The sequence below is a fragment of the Mustela nigripes genome, chromosome 9 (assembly GCF_022355385.1).
Source record: "Mustela nigripes isolate SB6536 chromosome 9, MUSNIG.SB6536, whole genome shotgun sequence".
NCBI lineage: Eukaryota > Metazoa > Chordata > Mammalia > Carnivora > Mustelidae > Mustela > Mustela nigripes.
The window spans coordinates 52,189,970-52,215,093 of record NC_081565.1 but is presented as its reverse complement, the minus strand read 5'-3'; the positions used below and the strand labels follow the sequence as shown (position 1 = coordinate 52,215,093).

The following is a 25,124-nucleotide window of genomic DNA, read 5'->3' as shown; positions in this document are numbered from 1 at the left end:
GGAAAGGATGTGAAACTTATTTAGTAAAATAGTGAATGAGGCTGAAAAAGCCAGGGGAGGATTCCTCCCAGGATGAGGAGTGTGATTGGCTGATGGATGTTGGAAATACAAGAAGAGGAGCAGGCTTTTTTTTTTTTTTTTGTAGGGAGAAGAAGGGAGACAGTGATGAGTTTTGTTTTGGAAATACCCAAGTTTGAAGAAAGGTGGGATGATCAGCAAGATATGTGAGTCTGGACCTAAGGGAAAAAGTCAGGCTAAAGATAAAGGTTTGAGATTGATTAACGTAATACTCTGGCAAAGAAAGAAGGCAGTATAGCAACTGACAGGAGAAACAAGACATTATAGATAAATGGGAAGCTAGCAAATGCATTTTGAGAGATTAATTATGCCACCAGAGTTTGGAGTCCTTGAGGGATGGAATTCTGTCTCCTTAATTTTTATATCCTCAGCATCTATCACAGTGCCTGGTACCCAGTAGGCACTTAAGGAATGTTTGTCGAATGAGTCAAATTCTACCATCACCTAGTCCCTAAACAAAGCTGAAGCCATCTCTGTATTTCAGTGGAGGTATTGCTGATACTGCTTTATTTGATTGCTAAAAATAGCATGTGTATTTATTTTGCCTAATCAAGAGCTAGAGGAATAGCCTAAATTTGATTAGAAGAACGTCTCTAGGAAAGAGGGGTGCGCTAGCAAGAATTTACAGGGTGTGATAGTCCTGTTGCAACCTGTTTTTAGCTGGTTCGACTCTTAAGAAGTAGAAAGATGAGAACTTCTTTTGTTAGAGTGGACTGTGGAATGGATTAGAGTCCAACAGAATCTGATAGTTGAAGACACTATCTTGCCAAATCTTTAAATGTGATTTTATAATCTTATCTTAAAGATGGCTAACCCAAATATTTGATTATACATAGTTATCTTTTGATTTTTAGTTTTCAGTGAATTTATAAAGAATGGATACATCACAGAACAGCTTTTAATTTATAGAGCTGGCAGTCTTTTAAAAGTCAAAATATGATTTAATGCCTCCCAAAACCCAATTTTTAGTGACTCATTAATGACTCTTTAAATGTTACTTGTGGTCTTGGAACTCCTCCACATTCTTAGTTTCTGGATCCTGGTTCTGAAGATCAGCTGTGCAGGACATTACAGGTGTTAGCCCAGCTGGCTTGCTGATGACAACTCTGTCCGTATAGCTGTCTTGTGTGTCATCATTCATATTGTTCAGTGTCATTCTGACCTAGCCAAGCTAAAAATGGTACTCCAGCTCAAGAGGGATTTAAAAACCTTGACAAATGAAAGATAAGATGCTACAGAATGTCATGTATGTGTGCTTAACAGGTTTTAGCCTAAACACATCTAAATGGCTAATTTCAGTTATGCCCTGGCCTTTATCCTTTGCAATAATTTACCCTAGGAAAAAAAATATTTCCTAGGAGGACTGTTAACAGTGCATAAACGTATTTTTCTACACTCAAGTATGGGTTTGGTGTTTGTTTAAATAGCTCAAGGTCACAGTAATCTGTTTGTGGGGTACATTCTATGGTGTATAACCTACACCGGAGATTTATCATGCTGCCCAGTGCCTTTAGAAGATGTCCGTGATCAAATCACCCTCTCCTCCAGCCTGATAATTTGATTGGAGGGCTCAGTTTTTCAGATCCTTATTGGGATGTAGCCAGCTTGCTAATTTGATTCATGAGATCCATTTTCTAGGTCCATAACTGGGATGTAACTATTAATGCATGGGGTGATGGCGGTGGTGGATTTGCCCTCTTTTCCTGGGTGACAGCAGCCGGCAGTCCTTGGAGCTTTCTGGCTCAGCTCCAGAGTTGCAGGTTAAGTTAAAGAACCTGCCAGCAAGAGAAGGCTAGTTTCTTACTTCCTTCTTTTCCAATGATGAGTGCCTGTGTTTGCTGCAACGTCCATGGAGTGTCCGCTTCTGCTGAGTGCCAGGGTCTCCTTCCCGTGGGTGTGGGGCACAGCTGGAACTGCTGCATGTATCTTGGGACATCATAGCCTGGGAATCTTCCGTGTGAGATGATGACAGTGTATAAGGATGATTGCTGCACAGGTAACTTGTCTGTCAGTGTAACTGTGTGTGTGTGTGTGCGTGCGTATGTGTGTGTGTGGCCATGGGAGAAAGAAAACACAAGTGAAGGAGAATGCCCACAGGTCCAGGAAAACTCCTGAGGAAAGGAAGGATGTTTGAATAATAGTCCCCATTACTTCTCACAAAACTACTTTTATGCAACTTACACATTTTTGGTAAGATTGCCAGACAAGGGACCAAGGCAAGTTAAAAAAATATAGTGTTGTTGTTTAGGTAGGGAATGGAAAAATTACCAAAATCCTAAGCAATTTGCTCAACTGTTAACTGTTCATTATAAATATTAAGAGGCACTAGGAATTAGTGCTAAGAGCACTGGACTCAGCATCCTTGTTTTAAGGAGGTTTCTGTTTCACTGTTTCACAAGGTGGATGGCAGAATCAAGGGAGGTAGTATGAAGAGTACTTTGAAAAGCAAAAAGTACTTTTGAAAGTACCAATGGTACTATTAATGGAAGTACTACTCTCTGTCTATTTCATTATCAGATAGTTAAGGAAAAGGTAACAGACAGATGAAGATGTCCACTCAGATGTAACTATTCGATCCTTGAATGTCATTTCCATTGTGTTGGCAAGCTTAAAGCCCTCCTTCTCTCAGTAGGCACATAAAAGAATCCTGGAGCTGCTAAATATATATATATATATATATATTTATATATATATATATATATATTTTTTTTTTTTTTTTAATCATATTCTTTCTTTTTCCTGCCTTGTAGAATTTGGGAGTTTGGAATGACATTCTTATTTGATCACATACTACCACGATATATAACCACTCTGTATGCACCATGGTTTTCTTGCTAACAGTGTCCTTACCAAGTTAACTCTGGCTGATGCTCTTCTCTGTTTACAAAAGGCTCTCCAGTATGCCTATTCTACTTGTTTAACCAAATTTTATGTTGATTAGGTATGAGAGGATGTGCCAGGAAAGTTAGACCCAGTCATGTTGCATACCAGACTACATAAAACCTGAAAGTTTATCAGGAGATAGTACACTTATTTTATGAAACCCTTGAGAAAAATAAGCCAGAAGGTGTCTGTGGAATGCAACCCTGTGGTACTGATAGAAGGTTCACCTGCTAGAAATTGTTGAGATATTCTCTGGTGAGATGTGGTTATTTAAAAAACTTGACAGCTGGTGAAAAATACTGTCTTTCCTTCTGTACCTTTAAGGCAGAAGATGGCCAACATTTTCTGCAAAGGGTCAGACAGTAAATATTTTAGGCTTTGTGGATCGTATGGTCTCTGTCTCAACTATTCAACTCTGTCATGGTAGCAGGAAGACAGCCAAAGACAATAGGTAAATGAATGGGTGTCATGTGTTCCAATAAAACTTTATTTACAATATCAGGCGGTGGGCTGGATTTGGTTCCTGGGCTGCTGCTTTCTAGTGCAGAGGTTGAAAAATAGTGTATAGTCTGCACTAGTGTAGGAAGACAAAGAGAGAAGGGAAAGCCAGAAGGAATCAGTGGAGGTGGAAGGAAGGGCAGAGAAGGGCGTGGGACAGAGGAAGGTAGGGAAGTGGAAACAAAGTAGAACATGAACACAGGGTGGTAAGAAAGGAGGTCACAGGAAACACTGTAGACCATGATCTCTTCTTGATGACACTGTCTGTGGTCAGAATGTTCATTTTGAAGCAATGGATGCCATACTAGATTGGAGTAAGTAAAATTTTAGCCAGCTCAAGGGTATGATGTGAAATACTAATTATCACTTACTTTCCCCAGATTTAAGATTCAGGCACTATGTGTATCTTTTTATGTAGTAAGCATACCTGAATTTCTATCTACAACCCTACTACTTCTTCCTTAGTGTCCTGGTGGTAAAAACATAGCTAGTGCCACATTTTGTGTGTGTGTGTGTGTGTGTGTGTGTGTGTGTGTGTGTGTGTATTTTCATTTGGAACATTAGGTGTGAAGGGATTTATAGCTGTGTGTGATATGACACGCAAGTTCATGTTTTGAGAGTTGAACAGTTTTTCCAAAAATGACTAATGTAATCTCAGAGTTGATCTGTCCACCAGGAATAGCTTTTTTTGTGTTATGGTGGGAGTACAGAAAATTAGAAAACAGATTGGAGGCTTGTGAGTAAAGGCCAAGCAGAGGAATAGGAACACGGGTCTTCTGAATCACTTCAGTCTGGAACTCGAGTGTGAGGATAAAATAAATAGATATTTCATACTGTGTTTTGACTTCTTAGAAAGTATCATTTATTTTTCTCTCTCCACCTCTTGTTACTTTTGTGTCTTATGGCATACCTGTTAGAAATATGTGCTTTCTGAAAGTATGTAATAGGGAAGGGAGAAAGCAAACTACTTTCCTAAACATCAAAATTTCAGAGTATAGTAATGGAGGTATGTTTTCTTTATTCTTTGTCCAAATATTATGAAATTGAACAGCTATATAGAATGTTGTAAAAATGTATGCAATTTGGCAAATGAGATTTATATTGTGAAATTGTATGAAAAAATTCGTTAGGTTAAGTATGGACTGTTACCCATTTTGAAATAGAAAAACATTATTATATACATGTTATCATTCATAGCTATAAATACAGTGAAATGGGTATCAAATCATAATTGAAGGATGAATAATGATGTGCTATAACAGAATTAAAGACTGACTTTTGAAATCATAATTTGAGTTCGAAATTTGAAATTGTCGTTTAATGTACAGACAGGTGACAATGGTGGTTTTCATCTTTCTTAGTGCACACACTAAAATCTGTATTTTCAAAGGTGAGCCTACTTCTCCTGTTAGGGAAAAAAGTGATTTTATTATTTTAATATTGTTACTTCAGAATTCTTTTGACAGTAAGGAAGTTTATTTTAGATTCTTGCATTTGAAAGGAATCATTTTATATCCAATGGACAGTGTTTCCCGAGGAAATCTCACTTACCTCTGTTCTAATTTTGGTTACTTTGTTCTCAGGCTGCCTGTTCTGTTTTTCATAAACAAATTGAATGCAGTACGGGGTGAATCTTTTTTCTTACTGTTCTGAGTTGAATCTCTTTCCCGTTTATCCTGTTCACCCTCTGAAATTCAGTCTTGCTTTCTGCGCTCTTCTGAACAGTCTCATCTTTCACCCTTCATGTTTTCCTGTTCCCTGTCACCTTCCCTTCCTGCTTCTTTGCTGCTGGTTGTAATTTTACTTGTCCTCTGTCACTGTTTTGTCTTCTCTCAATGTGCTGTTTTCACTCCCTGTACCCCTGACGATAAAAACATTCCTAACTGATCCTTTTTTAAGGGTGAGAGAAAACTTCTAGAAATATTTGGAGAACATTTTGGATGCCTTCTCTCAAAGTTCTGGCTTAATTTACTCTTAAATCAACTCTTAAAATGTAGTAGAAATATTTGTGATATTATGTGTGTTATGTAACACTCTCTCTTGATGGCACCGCCCCTAGTCTCAACACCTTTACAATTAAATGAAAGTATTAACACATGCATATTAAAATAAAGTTGTAATTATGATGCCCATTATTCAGTTTAGCAAAATAACTGGATTTTGAGTTTTTCCCCTCTATTTAATATAAAGAACACTTTAATCTGGCAAATTAAATAATGTTGTAGTGAGAATGTTAATTTGATAAGAAGTCCCAGGTTTAACCAAATGCCCCAGCTTCCTGTTGTTCAGTGAGTTTATTTAGAGACTATAAAATGTGGCTTACTGTTCCTGTATGTCAAGCTTCACAGTTGAAGTTTGGTGCCTGATAATCACCAGGTTCAAGGACCTCCAGAGCTGGAGCTGTGTTGTGGATTATGCCTCCATTGCTTATGGTGCTCCCTCCCCCTTTGCCCATATTAGCAATCTGCTTTTGTACTTTGACTTCCAGGATTTCCCTAGTGAATTTTGTCACAGAAAAAAGAGAATCATCAATATCGCAGTTAAACTTGACTTTCAAAGCTAATAGTATCTCATTTGGGGGCTCAAATTTAATAAATTTTCTTTGATTCTGGGTGAGTTTTTAAACATCAAACAATGAATTGGCCAGGGTGCAGTAAAATATTTAGATCTATTGACTATGGTTCAGAAGGGTAGAAGGCAAAAACACTAGTGGTTTGATGTTGATAAATTCTCAGTACCTTAATCCACATTAATGTTTTCTTTTATCTGAGTGTGCATTGGTGACCACAAAAAGCAGGAGAAGGTATCCATACGTATAAAATATAAAACCTAAAGCAAATGTATTTGTAAAATATGATTTATTTTGTTATGTTAAGTAAGTTAAAAGCATTCTCATCCTGACTGAGGACTCTGGAGAATGTTTGTTAGAGATAAAGAAACGTTCTGAATTGGGACTCCGGTGTGCATACAGTACTCACACCATTATAAAAATTGCATTACAGTGTATGTTTTATAGCATACATTTGACATTCACTTATTGACAGAGCTACTTCTGTTCAACTTGGGAGTATAAAGATTTTTATAAGCATAGATTAGCATGAACAATTAAAGATGGCATCAAATGTTTGTGTGTGTTTGCTGGTTTAAGGAAACTGTATGCAGTGTGATAGTTCATTCATAAAATTAGAAATAATTCAAACAGGTTTTGGAAGCTTCCCAAGTCGAATAGAAAAGCGAAGGAGAGGTTTCCTATCTTATATTGTTGCCAACTTACATTTGAAGTTGCTCAGGGAAAAGTGGGGATATAGACAAATATGTTTGAGCAATTAGTGCTATTTTTTATAGTTCTTCCATTCTTGACGGTTACTACTTCAGCAAAAACACTTTTGACCCTGTGGCTTTAAGCTGGTTGCATAATATTTATCCAATATATAGTAGCAAAGAGATACATTTTTAAAACAGTCAGGCATAAGGAAAGTTAGAAAATATACCTACATATGAAACCTACTATCGTTAAACTATATAATTAAAAACGAAAGCTCACCGATCTTATGAAAACTAGGCTGTGAAAATCTTAAAGCTCTTACTAAGTTTGGAAATTAAAAATGAAAACAGATCTGTTTCTGAGCATTTTTCTTTTTATCTACGTGTAGTATATGGGGTGTAGTTTCTCTTTTGTCCAGAAGGTGGCAGTGTAATATCAACTGCCTGTGATCCCTATACTGGCTAGAGAATTGGTATTTCTCCCGTATCTGTGATATGTTTGTATTGTTACCTTTATGAATACTTAAAATATAGTACAAATACCACTGCTTTTATTCGTTATCTTATTTAGAAGTTGCGTGACTGAGTTGGTTTATATGCATTTAATCGTTAAGACTCAAGTTTAGTCAGAAGGAAATGGGCAAATAAACCCTCTGCTTGGTATATTTTTAAGTCTCCTTCTGTGTTGAGTCTGTTTGTTTTTATTCCAGGGTACATATTATTGAAGTTTTCTTTTCCAAGACTAGCACCTAATAACTATCTTGTCTAATATATCAGTTAATACCAGTTAAATGAAACATGTTATTAAGAAAGTGACAGTAATTAGGAGATCGCTGTTTGTTTTTGATTTTTGTGGGTATTTTTTTCCCCCTTCTTTCTTTTTTTCTTTTGAGGGTGGAACAGTGAAAAAATAATTCAAAACCTCTTGATCAGAAGAGCTCCAGTGACTCTTCTTCCCTCCCTCATTTCAAGCAGGAGGATGCTTTTTCTTCTTAACATTCTCCCCCAGCACTCTGAATTAGAGATTTATTTGCAACGAAAAATCAATTAGTCCTAAATTTATTCATGGATTTCAGGTCCAGCGATCAATGCAAGTCCACTCAGTGGGCTCAAGGGGACCCAGTTCATCCCAGTTAATGTGTCTGAAGGGGAATTACCATTGATGCTGTTTTTTTCCCTTTAGGTCAGAGATCAGATCTCGCTGTCACGGACTGCGGCAAGCAGGAATGACTTCACCCTGCAGCTACCCAGACTGCACCTGGAGACCTTTGCGATGGAGGGGCTCAAGGGCGGGCCAGAGGTGGTAGCGTGCCAGGTTAGAGTCTAAATAACATTGTTTGCTCCTGAGATGTGTGGAAAAATAAATTGCACTAACTGGAGAGAATGAAAGCCTCCAAGTATTGTGAATAACCCAAAGGAGATGCAAATAATTTCTCTTAATTTTTCTTCCACCGTGGAACACTATTTCTCAAATAATTGTTTTTCTTTTTTTTTTCCCTCTCACAGTCTCGAAATAGCCTATTAAATAATCCAGAAAAGTTATTATTATTTTTTTTTACCAAGGAAAAATACGTGTTTTACAGCTAAGTACAGTATGTAAAGAACATGCTTTCCTGTCAGCAGAGGACAATAAGACACTAGGCTGTTATCTCTCTAAGCTTGTCTCAATTTGTAGCTCTTATTGTTTTAAAATAAATCACTTTCAGTAAAATTATCAGGAGAGATATTTGAAAATTTTCAATGTTAATTCCAGAGTAGAGCCAACATTTCTTATGTGGCAATGTAATGTAAGCAACTGTGGAACCAAACTGTCTTTGGCATTGAGGAGCATTTATTTACCCTTAATTTTTAGTTTTAACAGACAGTGTGATATGTGCAAACTGGGTTATTTCATTTATAAAACTCCCAAGTACCAAATTGTGAAACCCCAAGTAACTTTAAGATAAACTTAATAAAGAAAATCTTTTCAAAAATATACTCATTTTCAGATGCTACAGATTCTTTGTAATCGAGGCTCCTACTGGGTTATTGTGAGCATTTTTTTTTCCTTAGGGTTAAGACAGTTTTTTAATTGGACAAAACAAAATTCGATATGTGCTTTATTCACCTTTTAATGCCTAATGCCTTTATTAGAGAAACCTATCAACATCATGTAAACTGTAGGAAGCTTGATATTTCAAAAGAGCTTGTTCTGATTCAATAGCAGTCCAGATTTTTCAGTGTATCTAAAAGAGAAATATCTCCTAAAACTCAGTTTCTGTTTCACATTTTGAGGTTTAAAGTAAACTTCATCATTCTTTAGTTTATGATCCCGTGAAATTTTAATTTTGTACAAAATTAATGTCAGTGCAAGTGGGGCTATGTTAATTTTTTTCTACTTGCTCCATACCCTAATTTAATTTGTTATTAGTACCCAAATTAATGCTTTACAAAGAAAGAATACTCATTTCTCTCATTAGATTATCCACTAATGTATTTAAAATAAATATGTGATGTAAAACTCAGCATAAAATATTTTTATTTTCAGTTACAGGCTAGAATACTGTACTGTTATTTAGCACAAGATTAAGATGTACATTTTAAATTTGATTACCATTATTTATGAATTCATTGTAACCACAAATACAATGCAATCTGAGATTTTTCTAGTGACTGTAAAATAATCCTTTACTTGGTTATCTTGATTCAGAATCTCAGAGGGCTTAGTACTCGTCATAATTCACAAATAAAGACTTCCCCAAACCATGGATTTGGGTGATTTGGAAAGAGACTGATCCTCAGAATACCATATTTTGGCGGCAAAGCACAAGCTCTCTTTGGTCCTGATGTCAGTGAATAGCAAGAAGGAAATGGAGAGACGCCTATTTCAAACTGCTGTCTTTCCAAGTTCTAATAAAAATACTTCTGTGCATCTCTAATACCTAAACACTTGGGCACATTTTGCACTGACATGTTGTGATGTACACTGCAGGTTAGTTGTCCATATTGTACTTTAGTATTGCATGCAGAGAAGAACACATGATTTGGATCATAATATTTTTTTTACACAGACACACAAACGCAGACAGAAACACAGATGCACGCACAGAATTGGTGATAGGCTTTGGAGTACTCAGAGAAGAAAGGCTCTGTAGTGTCAATGACCTTAATTTTAATAAGAACAGCTGCCATTTCAGTGAGCATTTACTATGGAGGTTGTATCATGCTTAGTTCTTTATATACGTCATGTTTAACTTTCACAATGGACCTGTCCGAAATGGTGTTATATGTCACATGACAGATGGCATCGTTTCTATTTTATAACTGAAAAACAGCAACTACAACAGGGACCGCTCCTCAGATCAACAGCAAGTAAGTGCCAGGGCCCAGAGCTGAATTCAAGCAGAGCTGTGTTTGACTGCACAGCCTGAACCAGGAAAATCTGATACTAGAAGACAATCTAGACACGGTGTTAAATGGTAGCATACAGCCTTTGAGATGTATAGTGGGATTTTCCTTCCATCTGCAAAATGCACATTATGTCTCTGTGTAAGATGCCAGTCATGGTTTATGCTGTGTTGTGGACAAATTCACAGGTAAAAAATTTTGTTTCCATGTGACAGGCTAATGTTAGGGCACACTACTTTCCTCCTTTTTGCAATCTATAAATATGTATAGTTATGCTCAGTGGGACTCCGTATTTAGGAATTCAGTATTTGTTTCACTTTATAGTCTGTGCGCCTAAGTGGACTGTTTAGAGAGCACATGTCCTTTGATTATGTTGAGGAGAGGGTCGCTGTGTGGGACATGGCAGGGGATGACCATTTGGCCAACCCAGGCCACCATCATCTGGAGCCATGGGAGCTGCCACTGTCCGTCTTTCCCAGCATGGGAAGCTTGGTTACAGGTCTACCGCTGGATGGAGGAAAAACCATGAGCATGCGTGAAGGGGCGAAGAGAATCACCCTTTCTCTCCAGACCTGGAAGCCCAGGTGACTGGTGCACTCCTACAGCAGAAAACCCAGTTCAGAAAAATGTAGTCTCTGAGCTCTGCTAGTTTTTAGCTTCAGTTCTCTCGGAAAAGCATAGTCTTACCAATTTCTTGGGCTTGGAGGAGGACTGAACTAGGCAATGCATGTAAAATAGAGAACATAGTGCCTAGCAGGAAGAGAGGGCTGTTAGGACTGCACGCGTAATGGGGCCCTTGTCAAGATGAAGTTCGCAACAGAAGCTTGTTTTCATTACTTTTAAGGGTGTGTGTGTGTGTGTGTGTGTGTGTGTGTGTGTGTGTGTATTTTGAGGAATGGTTATTTAGGATGTTTTTCTCTGTATCTTTCCATTTGGTTCTTTTACTCTTCCTTGTTTACTGTTTCTTCCAAAGCTTTAAATAATTTTGATGAAGAGCCACATTAGTTCCCTATTTACTTCTTCATGTTACTTGATGTTCCCGTGAGGCCATGTCTCCAATGAAACCCTTTGTCTAAGCTCCTTTGGCTGGTCTGGAACTATTATTACCTGTTCTTGTATCTCTTGTATCTCTTGTATCTCCCAATTATTAGTCTACTAGGAAAAAATTAAAACACCTAGATTAGACAAGTTAGCTTTAGCTGAAAAGTCCAGTACAACGTGAATGCAGAGAACTTTTTTGCAAAAAATATTCATCCCACATTTTATAAAGGTAGTACCTGTTACTTGTTATCTTATACTTCGAGTTGTTTTTCCCCCAATGAGAAGGCTATGCGATGCATTTAATATCCGGCAGTTATTAGCAGGTATGTGATAAATGTTTGCGTCTCTACCCCCATTCAATAACACACAACAAAGAGCAGTATCAAGAGTTAACATGTGCTGAGTACTTTTGCTGTACCAGTTACTTCGCTAAGCGCTTTACATTTACTATCTCCCCTCGTCCCCACAACAGCCACATGAATAAGTGCTCTGATTTTATCTGTTTTATAAAGGAAGGAGCTAAAGTTTATTGAGATTCAGTAAATTGCTAAAGATTACCTATCCAGTGAATAGGGTCCATTCAAGCCTTTAATCTTGCCTTTCTGTCTTTTGTAAACCATGGTTTGTGTGCGTGTGTGCACGCTTTAAGATGGTCAAGAGGGGCAAAGGTAGGGGATGTCTGTAGAATACAGTTTCTTTGGTGAGGACATAGTGGAGAGAACAGAAATCCAGAAGAAGCCTAACTGGGCAAGTTACTTACATTGGGTACTTCAGCCTCTTCATCTGTGACACCGAGATCACGGAAGTCTGCAATTCATCGTGTCACTAGGATGATTCAATGAGTCAACACATCTAAAGTTCTCCGAGGGACAGGACGTTGTAAACACTCGGTGTCTGTTAGCTGTCCATGGACAGGAACTCCTCGCTGTTTTGTTCACTGTGGCATGATTTCTTTTTTGGATAAAAAATAAGTGGAACGGTTGTATCTAAGGTTATGCCCCTTCTCAGGCTTTGATACACATTCCCCACTTTTCCCAGGAAAAGACTTCCAGGTTACCCGAAGTGACTGACTTCTCTTAGTCCTTTAGTTTCCTCCTTAAAGTATGGGTCTTTATTTTCCATTACTAAGGGGAAGTGTTACCTTCTTACAGTTTAGATCTTCCCTTTCAGATGGCCATTCTTAGTCGGTTCTTAATTTACAGAGTTCAGCCCAAGAGTCTCCATGGGGAGGTAGGGGGGCATATTGTGTGACTGCTGTTTGTTTCGCAGATACTGTTTTTCATTTATTTCTGGGTGCATAATGCTGCTTTGAATGTTGGAGGTTATTAGAAATCTGACCTTTTTTGGTAAGTGGGATCATTTTAGTAATAAGGTATCAAAAAGGTTTGGACGTTTATCTAAAGTTGTTGTATCTACGAGAGTTTGTGCGACTCTCTTTAAATTCAAATCAAAACATCTTTTAAGTTAAAAAACATAAAATGATTTTAAACTTTAGGTTGTGGGATCAAATAGAATGTTGAAATGCTACCTTCTTCAAAGGTTAGAAGGTACTGTCCAGAGAAGAGAAGAGCTGTTTGTTAGGGAAAGACAATTAACTGGGAAAATCATATAGTTCATCTGAGAATAAATGCATTATGATGAAAAGTGCCACCTTCCTTCTCACCTGTCTGCTTGAGGGCTGTAGTCCATAGTTCCACAGAATATAAATTGTGCCAACGAAACCTTTGAATAACCTAGGTTTGAGGCCTAACTTGCAGATGAATGTAAAAATTAGTGTCTGCTTTTTCTGTTGATACCAGGGAGAGTAAATGGCATTTTCTGAGGAAGTTGTAAGAATATTGTCTGAGGTGAGTTGTCAGAATAACATTTTTGTTATTTGCTACGGAAAAGTTTAGAATTCTAGTGGTGCCAGGGTGGCTCAGTCAGTTAAGCATCCGACTCTTGATTTCAGCTGACGTCATGATGTCAGGGTTGTGAGATCAAGCCTTGCATCAGGCTCTGCCTTGGGCTTGGAGCCTGCTTAAGACTTTTCCTCTTCCTCTCTCTCAAAAAAAAAAAAAAATTAGAATTTTACTCTGAAGTTTGAATAATGTGCCAGTAGACATTAAATTTCTTCAAAATCTCCTGGTAGAACTGTAAGCAATGCTAAGTGAGAAAAAATAGAATGTTAAGATGTTCATGTGTACAGAGGACTCATTTTTTAAGGTTGTGTTACAAATTGGGATAACAATTATTAAATAATTAAGTAATTGGATTTAAATATTGGTTGTAGTCATTGTGAATTAAGCCTCGAGGTCCTTGATCTGTATCTTCTAAGATTTTCATTCTTGATGACCAGGAAAATGTAGTAGTATGTCCATCATTATTAGAGCAGTTTGCTATCATCACTTGTCTTCTGACGCCCCCCCCCCCCTTCCTCCTTGCTTCCCTTCTTCTGCATCTTTGATCTGCACTTAGCTTTGGGGGCTGTAAGGGTGGTAGTTGTGTGGGGGAGGGGAATGCATCAATCAGAATTCTAGGGCAGATTCGATGTATGCTTTGTTTGTTTTTTTGGTCCATATATTTTACCAGGTGATATACACTACCATTCTTTTCTTTGTCTTTATACTTTGTTTTTAAAGATGTATTCTAAAAATAGGTATTTTTTTTTAAAGATTTTATTTATTTATCTGACAGAGAGAAATCACAAGTAGATGGAGAGGCAGGCAGAGAGAGAGGGAAGCAGGCTCCCTGCTGAGCAAAGAACCCGATTCGGGACTCGATCCCAGGACCCTGAGATCATGACCTGAGCCGAAGGCAGCGGCTTAACCCACTGAGCCACCCAGGCGCCCCGGTATTTTTTTTTAAATGTTATTGTTAAAACACAGTCTTGGGCACTAATAGCTAAGATTTCTAAAATAAATGTCTATAAAAGGAGTTATAGGGGTGCCTGGGTAGCTTAGATGGTTAAGCATCCAACTTGATTTCCACTCAGGTCATGATCTCGGGGTTGTGGGATCGAGCTCCATATCAGGCTTTGGCCTCAGTGGGGAGTCTTCTTGAGAACTAGCTCTCCCCCTCTCCTCTGCCCCCCTTCCCACTCTCCCCCCAAAAGCTAGGAGTTATAGAAACTTCTTTTTAAAATATTTAGCAGATGAGACATTTTACATCTTCCATCATGGATTTTTTTTTTTTTTTTTTTTTTTTTTGGGTTGGTGGTAGTCTGAAACCACGGAAATTTTTTGGTCATTGTTGGGACTTTTATCATTGCCTTTGCCTTTTGAAAATGATGGGATGACAGATGAGGACAAGGAAATGCATAAAGCTTCTGCTACAGAGAATCTCATACTGAGGAATCTTGTAACTCCTTACTCCTTAACTCAGCTGAAAATATTCATGAATTAGTCCTTCTGGGCCTGATCTGGTATCAGTGATCTGAACTGATGCTAAGTAAAATCTGATTCTTTACAAACTCAGCAGGATTCATGAAGTCTTTTTTCCAGTTTTGTTTTTAATCATTTCTTCCCTTGTTTATTCTAAGGAAGAATAATTAGGAAGAGATAAAATCATAGGGGAGTCAGTATGCCAGAAGTCAGAAGAGGCAGCTTTATTGGAAAGTAATAGAGCTGGCCATTGGACAGATGGAGCCCTTCCCCCATAGATACAAATTGCACAGGTAGCTGGAATTGTCATTTTTTTATCCGATGTTTTTTTTGCAAGGAATGCACTGTTGTCCTTTCTTGTGAAGGACGAATAGGCTGGAAGTGCTCCTGGCATTCCAGGCTAGAATCACTATTTTCTGTGAGCTCTCGGCCCTCAGCTCTTCGGGTGCGTCAGCTTCTCTCCTGTGACACAGAGGTGATGACACTGGCCCCGCTGCGTCCTGGGGCAGTCCAGAAGGTCACAGGACGTCCTTGAAAGAAGTGTGAAGATTAAACCGCACTAATAGATATTTACAAAACTGTTTTCCTTTGAATATTTGGCCTATAATGTTCCTTGATCAGGTGTGTGCTCGCTTAGGTTTCAACTTCTGGTGGAGATTTTTGTCCTTCTAAAAACAAACAAGGCAATCAGATCATAGGGAAGCTGGCAACCATGAGCCCGCAGTTTCTGTCCGTCCTTGAGTTTGCTGGAAACAGCATGTTGATCAGAATGGGAATTACTTAATGGGAAGTAATGGGAATTACTTTCTCTCTTTGGAAGAGAGAAAAAAATTCTGTTTGCGTGGAAAGAGGCGAGCAGCTTCCTGTTGGAGAAAGCCTATGCGGAGAGTCAGGACGCGGGGATTGAAGCCCGGACTGTACGTTCCGCGTGGAGCCCCCACTTCCTGCGCAGACGCTCTTCGCTCGGAGGGTGGTGGGGAGCGCAGATGGCATGACGCGCATGCGCGGGGCTTTTTCCGCTGTAAAATGCTGTCAGTATCCCGTGTGTCGGACTGAACTGCAGACGGGCCCGGGGGCAGGACGAGGGACTTAGGTACATCCAGGAATGTTTTAGCGTTTCAGCTCTTGGAGGTTTTTGTCCGAAGATTTGTTCAATGCAACGTTCACTCTAGTAACCGAGCACAGTGTTCACAATTTTAGTGTTCCCTCGCATTTCAGTAGAAAGCCATGGTGAGCACTCCTATTCGAATAATTATTATACAAAGTAATTAAGGAATTACTAGTGTTTTCATATTTTTTTGAACTCTGTGGCGTTTATTAACACCATTTTTTTTTAAGAGGGGCTTCGAATCCCATCTCTGAAATGGTGACAGTAGAAAATACTGTGAAATGTTTCAGACACATTAGTCAAAAACAAACAGAACCACCAAACATGAAAGTACAGAGGGTTTTTTTTTGTTTTTTTTTTTTTTGGCTACAACGTTGAGCTACAACATTAGCTCAAGGCAGAAAAGCTGCAAAGTGATATGAACATAATTTCTTTGTCATTAATGTTAAGAGGCAAAGACTGAATCCCAAACCTGACCCTTCCTCTATCTTTCTTTTCTCATTTTTGCAGCCTATTTAAGTATAACCTCACTAGATAATGCCTCTTACTACTTATTATTGAGAGACCGAAGCCTGTGAGCACTTGAACTTTCAAGTACTGCCACAGAACTGCTCTTCATTTTAGCTACTTGGACAAAAAACAGTGTTTGATGGACTGACTAGGTGAAGACCTGGAAAAGGAAGGGTTATCTACAAATTGAGTGAGTTTATTATGGCTTAGTGATTTGCTGATTGATTTCATTTGCTGTCAGTCGAGGCTCTCTTAATGTCAGTTTTCTTTGCATAATGCCTAGAAATAAAGACTGATGAAGTTCTTCAGATTGATGCCGCTTATATAAACTGACCCTGATTTGCCCTATTTTACATGACAATTTAAATGACGGCACTTAGAGGAAAATACAGCAATGAATATGCAACTTAAGGATTAAGGGAAATGCAGTGAATCATTCAGTCTAAAACTAGGTACAAAAGTAATTTCTGGTAATAATTCCACAGATGCCTTAAGTTTTATTAAACAGACTGTTATTACTTTGAAGTGTGTGTATGTGTGTGTGAGAGAGAGAGAGAGAAAAGAAATGGGGGAGGGTGTTGAATTGAAAAAGAACTGAAAGTGATCCTAAATCTTTTCAAATTACGGTAAATCTTCCTCTCCCCACTTATTTAAACTTGGAGTTAATCAGAATCACAGTGTAAAAAATGTTTTATTTGAGGTTGCATAAATGCTGTAATTTAAGTAACCAATGAAATGTAGGGTGAGTAATTTTGAAGCTTTTAAATGCTTTTTGTCGGTTTCAGAACCTTCTAGTAATAGCAGATGTAGCTTCCATCCTCCCCCCATTCCCCCAAATGGCCACAAGTCTCAACATACAGGCTAAAAAGAGGCCTAACTTTCAGGCGGCAGACTAACTTAAGAAGTAACCCAATGAGGAAAACATGAAATGCTGACATTTTCACTCCTTTTCTGAGTGAGGGCTCTTTAACTCACACTTTCCCCTTTTCTCTGGGGAGTAGATGATACCACTTCACTGTACAGGGCACTGTTTTATTTAGAGTATGGTTTATAGTTCATATTAGCTAATGTGAACCTGACTTGGTGTAACTTCATGAAGATCGGAAGGAGGACACAGTGGCGCCTGAGTAGCCCCGTCGGGTGAGCATCTGACTCTCCATCTCAGCTCAGGTCTTGATCTCAGGGTTGTGAGTTCAAGTCCCACATTGGGCTCCATGCTGGGTGTGGAGCCTACTTTTGAAAAAAAAAAAAGAAAAGGAGGACCTAGAAAACAAGTCTATGAAGGGGGTTCTGCTTGTGGGATGGGGGCTTCGCAAACTGACACTGAGGCCTAAATGGAATCTGTGACATATTTAAAAGAGGCACATGTTCTATATTTGCGAATGAGGCTTAAGATGGCCATCGGGCCTTCGATCTTTGGTCGACTGTTACCTGATGGAATGGTTTGCCCACAAAATTTAAAGTCTAAAAGAAGAAACTCTATGTTTTCAATCTTTCTAAAATTTAGAAGGAAATTATGATGAAATGAAAACATGTATATGTGTAACTTTGTACATGTATTAAGTTATAGGACAAAATAATCTTTATGAGGTATTTATTAGCACACTGTCTTATGCAAAGCTGCCAAAAGATAGCAGGCATTAATATTGCTATTATTATCATTATTAGTTTTTTTAGAGAGAAAAAACATGTACGCTCATGAGCAGGGAGCGGTGGTGGGGGGGCAGTGGAGAGGGGTAGAGGAAGAGGGAGAGAGAGAATCTGAAGCAGTCTCCATTCCCAATACGGAGCCCAACATGAGTCTCTATCTCACTACTCTGAGATGAAATCAAGAGTCAGACGCTTAACTGACTGAGCCACCCAGGCACCCCAGTCATGATTATTATTATCAAGACACTATGTGTGAGTTGAGAGATGTTACAATTCTTCATCAAGTGAAAAGGAATTCTTTGAAAGTTTTGCGTTTCTCATGTTCTTACCAAATTTATAATTACTGCAAATTAAGAGGTTAGGTGATTTCTTGTTAGCATTAAGCTGCAGATAAAACAATGACTGATAAAAGGTAAATTCAGGGTCTATTACAGATATTTTCCTTATTATGTCTTCGTGGTCAGCAGATCTTGAATGTTAACATCCATGACTAAGAGACAAATGATCACAGGTAAAACCTTAGTGAAAGAATTTGTTAATACAGAAGTTACCAGTTTATTAATATGAACATGAATGTCCACTTAGATTGCACTTAAAACACTTACTGTACAAGATAGTCATGTCCATCACATTTCTCTGATTATAGATTCATAGCAATCTGAATAATTACTTAAACATAAATCTTAAATCTTTAGATTTGCTAAGTGACAGTTTAAAAAAGAAATTTATATATAAACTAACAATACAAGCTAGAAATCTTTTGAAAAATCGCTCTCTGGCACATCAAATTTTATACACATGTGTATATATAGATCACTTTTGTTATCAAAAACATGGCACATGCAATAATATTCATTATAAGTATTTCATTATACTGAACACACCCAAGTTTCTTAATTTTTTTTTATTTATTTAAATTCAGTTAATCAGCATATAGTGTATTATTATTTTTAAAAAAGATTTACTTATTTATTTTAGAGAGAGAGGGAGCATGCCCCCCTTCCCCTGCTCTCGCTCTCAAAAAGTTTTTGATTTGATCTTGACATCCTGCCTTAATTTTTGCATGGTTGTAATAATTGGCAGGTTAGCTGGAAACTACGTGTGTGTGTATGTGCATGCCTGTGTTGATTTCTGGCTCCGTTGTAACTAGCAGAATATTGTGTCCGAATTTTACAATAAATTTAACAATAAATCGTTAAATAATTTATTAGAAGCATTGTGCTTGTCATATCTATGTACTCCAGTGAAATCATGACCGTATGAAAGTAAGTAGGGATAGCAACAATCCCAGATGATACATTTGTTGTTTTTTTTTAATAACATGCAAGTAGTTTGTCATCCTTCAGGCCCACAACTCCAGTCTGAAACTCTGAGTTCCACCACTAAAGCCTGGAGACTGGAAGGTAAAAGCCCTGACCTGACCTAGTCTTGTGGGGACTCATGAGAAGAACTGACACAAGGCCCTGGACAGTCTCGGTTTCTCCCCCTTGGTGGGATTACTCCAGTGTTTTGCTGTAGAATGGAGTTGATTAGCAGGCGCTGGCCTAGATCCTGAGTTCGGGGCTCCTTCACATGTGGTCTATGCCCCATATTTCCCAAATCCCCAAACTCCCGAGCTCCAAAATACATCTGGTTCCAAGTTTTCAAATAAGGAATTATGGGAACCATACCAACATTGTGAAACAGATTCCACTCAAATAATGTGTATTATCGCTACAATGTAAGCTTTTTGTTTTTCTTGTAATGAAGCACATTCAGTCTGTGGAATGGTTTTGGGATTTTTGTTTTGTTCTTTGAGAATAGTTGACACACAATGTTACATTAGTTTCAGGTGCAGGATTTAGTGTTTTGACAAGTTTACGCATTAAGCTGTGCTCACCACAGAGTAGCTACCATCCCTCAATCTGGAGTGGTGTTCTTGGGTGAAATTTAAATTTAATTTAACTATTCTCTCTTGTTGTTTACTTGAGGTCATACAGGAATGGCAAAGTAGTTTGTGCCACCTGGAAAACTCAAAGGGACTTCAGTTCTTGTATGCAAATCAGATATGACTCCAATAGACTCTATCTTGCTCATGTCTAATACCTGTTTGCAAACTATACATGCATCTCTGTTCCATGGGATTAGGAATCCCCTGGGACCTTCTCTTTGGGCCCCTCCCACTTTATTCCTGAAAGCATAAGGGATGAAATTCCTCGTCACATGACCTACTTATTCCTTTCACCTCTGACCATCTGTCCCCTACTGGATAAGGTAATGTAGAATCTTCAAGGGTCTGGAGGGGTCGGCTGTCCTCGTATCCAGGCAGTTGCTCTAGGTGAAGAGGGCAATGTCTGGAAGTCCGAGAACCTGGTTGTTTATAGCTCCAGTTTCTGGTAATCTACAGGAGGCTTAGGAACCAGAATGCTGTTTGGTTCAGTTTTCCACTTACACTAGAGGAGAAATAGAAATGTCATTTGAGTGTATTTAGAGATCAGTGTAAACCAAGAAATTTGTTTGAGAAAAATAAAATGGCCAGCTTCTTGGTCATATACATTGGATATGGCTAATACCATTCAACCATGTACTGAGCACCTGTCAAGTTCAAAGCATTGTGCTGTGTTCTGGGATGCCAAGGGGACTTAAAAATCTTTTGGGGGAATGTAGAATTTAAGAGTGACATGAGATGGAAACATGATTGCTGTAGGAGAGGCTTAAATAAAGTACCATAACTTGGCCTTCAGAGATGCGTGAAATTTATTCTTCCAAATTAGGAGAGGATTAAGGAAGGTTTCATAGAGAAGATGGCATTTGGGGGGTGGGGCCTTGAAGGTTATGTAGCTAAAAATATCTTTTCCTATAAAATGCTTTTGTTAGGGGGCACCTGGGTGGCTCAGATGGTTAAGCATCTGCCTTCAGCTCAGGTCATGATGTCCAGGTCCTGGGATCGAGTCCTGTGTCGGCCGTCCTGCTCAGCAGGGAGTCTGCTTCTTCCTTTCCCTTCCCTCTACTCCTTCCCCTGCTTATGTTCTCTCTGTCTCTCAAATGAATAAACTATATATATATATACATATATATATATATATGTATATATATATATATATGCATTTTAATGCTTTTGTTGGGAAATACAGTAGGGAAAACCTGGAGTGTGAATCCCAGCCACTAGATAGTGTGGCAGGAGTGAAATCTGTGGGACGGCCTCATCTTGATCTCATGACTGGTAGTTATATTTTTGAAAGATTTATTTATTTGCATTAGAGAGAGAGAGAGAGAAGCAAGCAAGTGGGGTGTGGGGTGAGAAAGTCAGAGAGAGAGAGAGAGGGAGAGAATCCCCAACCAGACTCCCCACTGAGCATGAAGCCCAACTCAGGGCTCCATCCTAGGGCCCCGGGATCATGACCTGAGCCAAAATCAGGAGTGGGATGCTTAACCAGCCACGCCACGCAGGTGCCCCTCATGATCGGTAATGTTCTTTTCAGCTACTGAAGTTCTGCAATACTGTGAATAAGTTATGGTCTCTGTAGGATTTCATGGAAATCTTATTATTTGTTCCTTTGTAATGTACAGAAAGTGAATTCATGTCTTTAGTCGAATACCAGAAAGTGCCTTAGAACCAATTTGTCCTTAAAGCAATGTAACGATAATTTCTTTCTGGAGATAGAGTTTAACATACTTCACTGAATTTTGGTATCGAGTAGAGATTGTAGGGATTATTGAAGTATTTGATAAACTCGACTGAAGCATGTAGATTTTCAAACCATATCTGATATATCAGAATCAGAATGAAATCGTGGTAATAAAAGAATTAGCTCTAAATAAAGGCCTAAGGTATTTTCTTTCTTTTTCTCTTGACTAATTTGCCTTTCTTTGGGTATATTGAATTTTTTTTCGTATTGAATTTAATTAAACCACAAACAAGTGCATCAAATTCTTATAATTCCAGTGAAATGACTTTTTAGCACCTCTGTGCAAATTAACGTAAAGATACCAACTATAGGTGTCCTTTGCCGAGATTCATAATTAAGGCTGACAGTCTTATGTGAGAAGAGGAAAGATGAGGCATTCACTGTTGTGTGCCTATGTGTATGCATTTTCTCTGTATGTGGAAGGGTAGCTTAGATCAATTGCACTCTCTGGAAGTTGTTTGTTTTGAGATAATGGACTGAGCAGTTTTCTTTGGTCGTGATCAACTAGCTCTCAGCCCTGTGAGCCACTTATTTCTGTAACTTTTCTCCTTGTATTAACACCACTCCTTTAAGGAAATTGACATACTGAATCCCCAAAAGAGTACAACAAGGCTGTGTTTTTGCTATACTACCATATTTGATGAAAGCGGCTGGATCTTTGCAGGTTGCTTGTGAAACAGACAAATGGGAAGTGCTGGTTATCACTGCTCCGTCTCCCAAAAGTGTAAATCAGAAAGAGATTATTGAAATACAAAGTGCCCTTTGTTAAGCCCCAAATATCTTTTGAAGAAGATAAGTAGGCACTCTCAGTATGGTCCCCATTATTACTGAAATTGAGAGTCTCACACACTCTACAACGAAAAACCATGCCGATATTACATGTTGTTAATTGAATCAAGCTGGACGAGTATGTAGGGGACTTCTGCTCTGTACCCAGCCCTGTGCTTGACAGAAGGTTGGGTGACCGAGGAGGGTTGTGCAGTCAGAGAGGATTTACAAAACAGAACCTCAGAGCACAAGAGGGATAAAACAAGCACTTACATGGGATCCCATTTGCCAGCAGTCTTCGGAAAGTGTAAAGGCAGGGAAAGAGTCTCAGTGCATCACTAGTCTTGTTTTATATTCTTCTCCTCCAATTTTTTTTTTTTTTTTTTTTTAAATAAGAAGAGCCATTTGGCTTTTGGGGGGAGATAATTTACTCGATTTATGTTTTATCTACTCAGTTTCAATATGAAATTTAAACATGTATTATTTCCCCAACTTAAATGTGCATCAGGATGTACCATTCCTCTCTTAATACACAGCTGAATGGCTGTACATTACCCTTAAAATAAGATTCAAACTTCTCGTCTTGCCCTTGGGCTGTTCATGATCTGGACCTTGCCTCTTTTCAACTATATGTTCTAACATTCTGTCTTTCAGTCCCTGAGTGTAGGGCAGTACTGACCTTTTTGCTGTAGCTTGAGCACACCGAGCATAGTCCCATTTCTGAGGCTTGGAGCGTATTGGTCCCTTTAATTGGCATGCCTTATGCCAAGTCTTCATGAGGTTTGCTCCTTCATTCATTCATGGCTTTGCTTAAGTGTCAAATGATGGAAGCCTTCTCTTGTCACTAACCAAAGTAGCCACCCTCCTCTCTTCATACTTCACGGCCTTGACCCTGTTTAATTTTCTTTGATAGTAGGTGACCAAATATATTAGTCTATTACCTGTCTTTCACTAGAATGTAAGACCCATGAGTGCAGGGGAGGGTCTTTAACTGCTGCATCCTCAGCACCTAGAACATAGTTAAGTGCTTAGAAGTACTTGGTGAATATGTTAATGAATGAACCGAGATTTTCTCTATTGCGGCCTTTGTAAGAGGTAGAACTGTGTGTGTGTGTATTAAGGAGAACAGCAAGGAGTTTGGAGTTAGATGGACCTCTGATTCCCAGTTGTGCCACTTATTAGCAATGTGCTCTTAAGAAACTTAGTTATGGACTCTGAGCCTCAGTAGCTTTATGGGCAAATTGTGCTAAATAAGTCCTAAATTGCAAGTACAGGGTAAAGATTAGAGATTATACATTTTGCCACAGAAAACAAGACTGTGTTCAGATTTGTATATATATTGTTTAGGATAGCTAGAAAATGCCTTTCTTTTGTGTTGAGGAATCTAAATCACCGTCACACGTGTATCTATTACTTAAAATAAGGAGTGAATAGTAGTCCAAATAACTCTGGTCTCTGAGGGCTGTAAGTGCATATAAACATTTCTGCGTGTCAGTGCCCGATGTTATGGTTTTGACATTTGGACAAAGCTAGGCTGCCTGCATCACAGCTCACACCGTCACAATTGAATCCAAAAATCTATCTGCACACTCATACCATACTGTCCTACCTCTATGTCAATAACATCTAAGCAGCCCAATAATCCCCATTATAAAACTACCAGTGATGTCAACACACAGTAGGTGCTCAAGAATGGTAACTGTAATAAGTTACTTTTTTCCTGAAGGAGAGCTAAAGTCATGAGGTTAAGCTTCTTCACAGTTTCCTATGACTCACAATTCATTCTGTGTTATCCAATAACTAAACTACTCTCAATTTATCAATCTTTGTTAATAAACCCAGTGAAAGTTGTATAATTTAGCATATGTTGGACATTTGGTATGTTGCTTAAATTGTTAAGTCCTAAAGCAAGGTAATTTATTATTATTAATTATTATTACTATTATTATTCTTTTTATTTTTAAAGATTTTATTTATTTATTTGACAGACAGAGATCACAAGTAGTCAGAGAGGCAGGCAGAGAGAGAGGAAGGGAAGCAGGTTCCCCACTGAGCAGAGAGCCTGATGCAGGGCTCAATCCCAGGACCCTGGGATCATGACCTAAGCAGAAGGCAGAGGCTTTAACCCACTGAGCCACCCAGGCACCCCTATTATTATTATTATTATTATTATTAACCTAGCAGTATCTTTTGAGAAACTCATTTCTTTTAGAATTTTTTTTTAACATTACTGTTCTTTTTTATGACTTCATGTCCATATGCAGGAATTTCCAGGAGAAACTTTTTTCTCAGTCCTTGATTATTTTGGTGATCTCTTTCCCATATTTGTGTAGGAAACCAATGTTCCTGCTTATCCCTCTGGTCTTTCTTTATGATAAACTTTAGCATAATAAAAGCAGTAATCACCATCAGGCTAGAAGCTGCATTTAGCTTCAAGATTGGCTTTGATTCTGTTCTGGTTGGAAATAACATATTTGAAAGAGAATTGTTCTTGTTCTTGGCACATTGAAGTTGTATATGCCATGGTTGAGTGGAGGCCAGCAGAAAGTTTAGAGTCTAAACACGATATAAAGAAAACATCACTTAAAAAAAAATCTGCTGCAGGAGTATTCTGCAACTCTGCTGAATATGGTTTCCCATGAGGCTCCTTCTCATACCTGAAAAGCTACTATATTTACATCCTTCAAAGTAGTGCCAGTAAAAATTTTGAGTGATGGCATAAGTCAGGTCCAGGGCCATTTCAAATGGCAAAAAGGGGGAAAATGAACTCTGATATTCTCTTTTTCCTTTATAAAATAACACCAATAAAAACATACCTGCATCTACACACTACAGCATCAAGTCAATTCATGCTATTTTGTCTTCAGTTGAACTTGATTAAGAAGGTTGTATATTTGCAACAAAATG

At 38.4% G+C, this 25,124-nt stretch overlaps 1 protein-coding gene across 1 annotated transcript in view; it reads left to right on the top strand.

The window, feature by feature from the left end:
* The window catches only part of CCDC171 (coiled-coil domain containing 171), a 299,561-nt gene that overhangs the window by 217,987 nt on the left and 56,450 nt on the right, over positions 1 to 25,124 (top strand). The window contains exon 23 of the mRNA XM_059411602.1: positions 7,907 to 8,038. Coding sequence (XP_059267585.1) covers positions 7,907 to 8,038 — 132 coding nt within the window. The remainder of the gene's footprint in view (positions 1 to 7,906; positions 8,039 to 25,124) is intronic.